The sequence below is a fragment of the Gekko japonicus genome, unplaced genomic scaffold (genome assembly GCF_001447785.1).
Source record: "Gekko japonicus isolate JY-2015 unplaced genomic scaffold, Gekko_japonicus_V1.1 scaffold36, whole genome shotgun sequence".
Lineage (NCBI taxonomy): Eukaryota > Metazoa > Chordata > Lepidosauria > Squamata > Gekkonidae > Gekko > Gekko japonicus.
This window is the reverse complement of record NW_015164182.1, coordinates 312,579-316,517: the sequence shown is the minus strand read 5'-3', so window position 1 is coordinate 316,517 and position 3,939 is coordinate 312,579. Positions and strand designations below refer to the sequence as shown.

Genomic DNA, 3,939 nt, shown 5'->3' with positions numbered 1-3,939 from the left:
CGCTCTTCCCAAGCCAAGATGAAAAGCCTGAGATTGCAGCTTTGAAGATCAAAGTGATCTGACTTAACTACACTCAGATAGGAGGGAGTCGAGAATCATGTTTTGGATCGTGTTGTTGATTGGCTTATATCAGTCAGAGGGTCAGTGGTCCAGCTTTCTATGAAGTTAGCTTATAACTATTTGGGACAAGATTTCCGGGCATGGCCCAGTAATACCATCAGGGCCAGGTACCATCTCACTGGATCTCCAACATGCTGCTTTGTTGCTTATGTTGATTTGAAGATATTGTAGGCTGTCTCTCTTCACGTTTAAGAGTGAGAGTCCAATAGCACCTTAAAGACTAACAAAATTTGTGGCAGGGTATGAGCTTTTGTGGGTCACCACTCACGTCTTCAGATACAGCTAGAAGAAGTGAGCAGTGACTCATGAAAGCTCATACCCTACCACAAATTTTGTTAGTCTTTTTAGGTGCTACTGGACTCTTACTCTTCTCTATTGCTACAGACAGACTAACAGGACTACCCATCTTGTTCTCTCACTTCACGTATGTACATGTACACAGCAAGACAGATTTTATTATTTTATTGCATCTGTTTATTTTTGCCTTATGTTTAAGCCTGACCCACTTTTGAAAATATTTTCAATAAAGCCTGTGGTTTTATTGGTGTGTTCGACTGTCATGTGTGAGAACACAATCCCAGTCTCAGTCAAACTATCAGAAGGGAATTTGTTCCAGGGCCCTAGGTCCGAGGACAGGGGAATCAAATCATCCTTGCAAGGACATGGTGGGTCTTTGACAACCTTGGCAGATGCAAGGAAGGGCTTATGCCCCATCCAACCACAGGCTGAGTACTTTTGGGCATACCGAACATAAACCATGGCAGATTAAATTCTAACAATTCAATAAAGGCAGTGTTAAGACATACAACAGACAAAGCTAGTGACTTTCCACAGCCAGGAAGCAATTGCAGCTCACTTACCCTCCTCCTCCTCCCAGCCTGCCTCCTCGAAATGAACACTCTGCTCAGCCCGCTGCTTCAGAGCCTCCCTTCGAACTTCCTCCTGGGTGGAAAAGAATTCCGACAGCTGTGAGAAGCTGCTCCAGTGGGTCCCCCACTGATCAGCAAGGTGTCACATGGCTTCCTAGTGTCACAAGACTTTAAGGTATCCCTGCCATATGGGGAATGTGCCTTATTATGGAACAGGACCAGTGTGAGAAGGACATTCTGGAACTGTGATCTATGAACATTGTCAAGGTGGGGGAGCCAAACCGGAGCTGCACCTCTAGGGACAAGGCGAACCGAAAACAGGACAGAAGGGATGGAGACATAAAGCAGAAGCAGTGGCCTGGAGAAAGAGGCGGCATTCCTTCAAGGGTGCTGTCATGATCTGTGCAGGACTGGGAACAAGGCCTAGTGAAGCCAGGTCCCAGGAGAGACTTGCATGGCAGTGGAAAGCAGACATAGCCTACAATCCCCACAATGCTTAGCGACAGTGATAACCAATCAGTGTCCAGGGATTGTGTGAAGAGACTGTGAAAACTATGTGTGCTGAGGAAATTGTGTTCTTTCTCTTCTGTGGTCTTGTCTCCCACAGAGCTAAACTGAGGGGACAGTCTGGTCTGAGGAAAAGATCCCTCACTTGGGACAGGGTGAGTACAGGCAGGATGTCTGGTATAAGCGCTGTGGGCCTTGAAATAGTAACTAGTTAAGTGAAATAGGTAGTCGCATTAGATTCGTTTATTGTGCCTTTAAACACTGTTATATATTTTAAAGCACCGTATCTTGTTTTCCTTGCCTCAGTACTGTGTTAATAAACCATTTGTTTAAGTGTTCTCTGCCTGGTCATCACACCTATGTGCTTGACTTGAAAAGGGGCATTTTGGATGGGCTTGGGAGGGTACTCTGGGCCTTCTCAAGGGACCCAAAGTCCAGAGTGGTGACAGACGAAGGTGGCAACCCACTGGGGATCATGACATGGTGACTTTTAGCGGTGGGATGTGCCAGATGTTGACTTGGAGAGGCAGAGCATAATTGGTTTATTTATTTTTTTAAAGGATTTTTTCCCTCCTTCCCTTTGTCTGGCTTCAGGAAGCCACATTTTTTTAAGGTGCCGGTAAGACCAAGAAAAGGTCTAATAACAGTACTGTAAAGGGGTTTTATTTATTTCTAGCTGTCAGGTCAACTGGACAGAGAGGCTAGAGTTAGGCAGTGTATGTTCCTCCGTTCTGGAAGACAGAAGACAGGACACACCTGTGCCTAGTAGCAAGACCAGGGCAGGGGCTGCTGATCAGATGTCTCAGGAGAAAGCAGACGGAGAGATGGCAACCCCAAGTGCAGAGGTCTTGCGTCTCCAGCTGCAAATTAAGCAGATGGAACTTGAGAAAGAGGACAGGGCCGCTCAGAGAAAGCTGGAAAGGGAGAGAATACTGAAGGAAGAGAGACAGAGGGAGAGAGACAGGACAGCCCAGAGAGACCTGGAGCTGGAGAGAATGAGGATGGTGCATGAGCTTGAAATGGCAAAGTTGGAAAAAGAGCCACCTTCACTTCCTCTGGAGGCTGATGTACAAGGGGATAGAAGGAAATATCCTCTGTATAAGGAAGGGGATGACATCGAGGCCTTCCTTCAGAACTTTGAACAGGTCTGCATAGACTACAAGGTTCCCGAAGAACGGTATTGTCTTGGGTGATTTCAACGTCCATGCTGAGGACGCGGCCTCAAGCCGGGCTACGGACCTGGTGTCGTCCATGGCGGCACTGGGACTCTCACAGTTCGTATCGGCCCCCACGCATAGGGCTGGTCACATGCTCGATCTGATCTTTGCAGCGGGAGTGGAGGTGGACCGGATCACTGCCGAGGCAGTGCCATGGTCGGACCACCTGGTCCTGAAGGCCCGTCTGAGCATTCCACCCCAACCCTGTGTAGGCGGCGAGCGGATTTTTGCTCGCCCGCGGAGCCTTATGGACCCGGAGCGGTTCCAGAGGGCTCTGCGGGATCCGAGGCCCCCTGGCGGTTCGTTGGAGGAGCTAGTGGAGGACTGGCATGTCCGGCTCTCCACGGCCATCGACGTGATCACTTCCAGGCGTCCTCTCTGCACTCGTGTTAGGCGCGCCCCCTGGTATACCCAGGGGCTGCGGTTGCTGAAGCGAGAACTGAGACGACTAGAGAGATGGTGGCGGCGTGTTCGCGATGAGGCAACAAGAACATCTTATAGGACGTTTATGAGATCCTATGAGATGGCAGTTAAGGCTGCTAAGAAGGATTTCTATGCGGCTGAGATTGCGTCCGCGAGCTCGCGCCCGGCCCAATTATTTAGAGTAATTCGGAATATGACAACCTTGCCTCAGGGCAAACAAAATATTAGGGAATTGGACATCGGCTGTGAGGCTTTTGCGAGCTTTTTCGCGGATAAAGTCTTGGAGCTTCGCCGCGACCTGCCCGCCACACTTGAGACAGTGAGCGAACTTGAGGCCCCTTGCGCGTCCTCGGTAGCGGGTTTAGAGTGTTTTAATCAGCTCAGTCTGGACGAAGTGGACAGATTGCTCGTCTCTGTGCGCCCAACGACTTGCGACCTTGATCCGTGCCCCTCGTGGCTTGTTAAAGCGGGTCCCGAGGGGTTGCGAGGCACATTGCGGGATATTATCAACGGAGGGACGGTTCCCGAATGCGCTCAAGGACGCGATGGTCCGCCCCCTCTTAAAAAAACCATCTCTGGACCCGGCCGAATTGGCGAACTATCGGCCGGTGTCCAATTTGCCCTATTTGGGCAAACTTATAGAGAGGGCGGTGGTGTCACAGTTACAGGGCTTTCTGGAGGATGCTTCAGTCTTAGATCCCTTCCAGTCCGGTTTCTGCCCGGGCCACGGGACTGAGACGGCTTTGGTCGCCCTGACTGACAATCTCCGAAGGCATCTGGATCAAGGTGGTGTGGCGGCACTG

The 3,939-nt window shown here is 50.2% G+C and overlaps 1 protein-coding gene across 4 annotated transcripts in view; it reads right to left on the bottom strand.

Moving 5' to 3' along the window:
- The window catches only part of BSDC1 (BSD domain containing 1), a 21,834-nt gene that overhangs the window by 7,316 nt on the left and 10,579 nt on the right, over window positions 1–3,939 (bottom strand). For all 4 annotated transcript variants that reach the window (XM_015408071.1, XM_015408073.1, XM_015408072.1 and 1 more), the window contains one exon: window positions 981–1,062. In XM_015408071.1, the coding sequence (XP_015263557.1) occupies window positions 981–1,062 (82 nt within the window). The remainder of the gene's footprint in view (window positions 1–980; window positions 1,063–3,939) is intronic.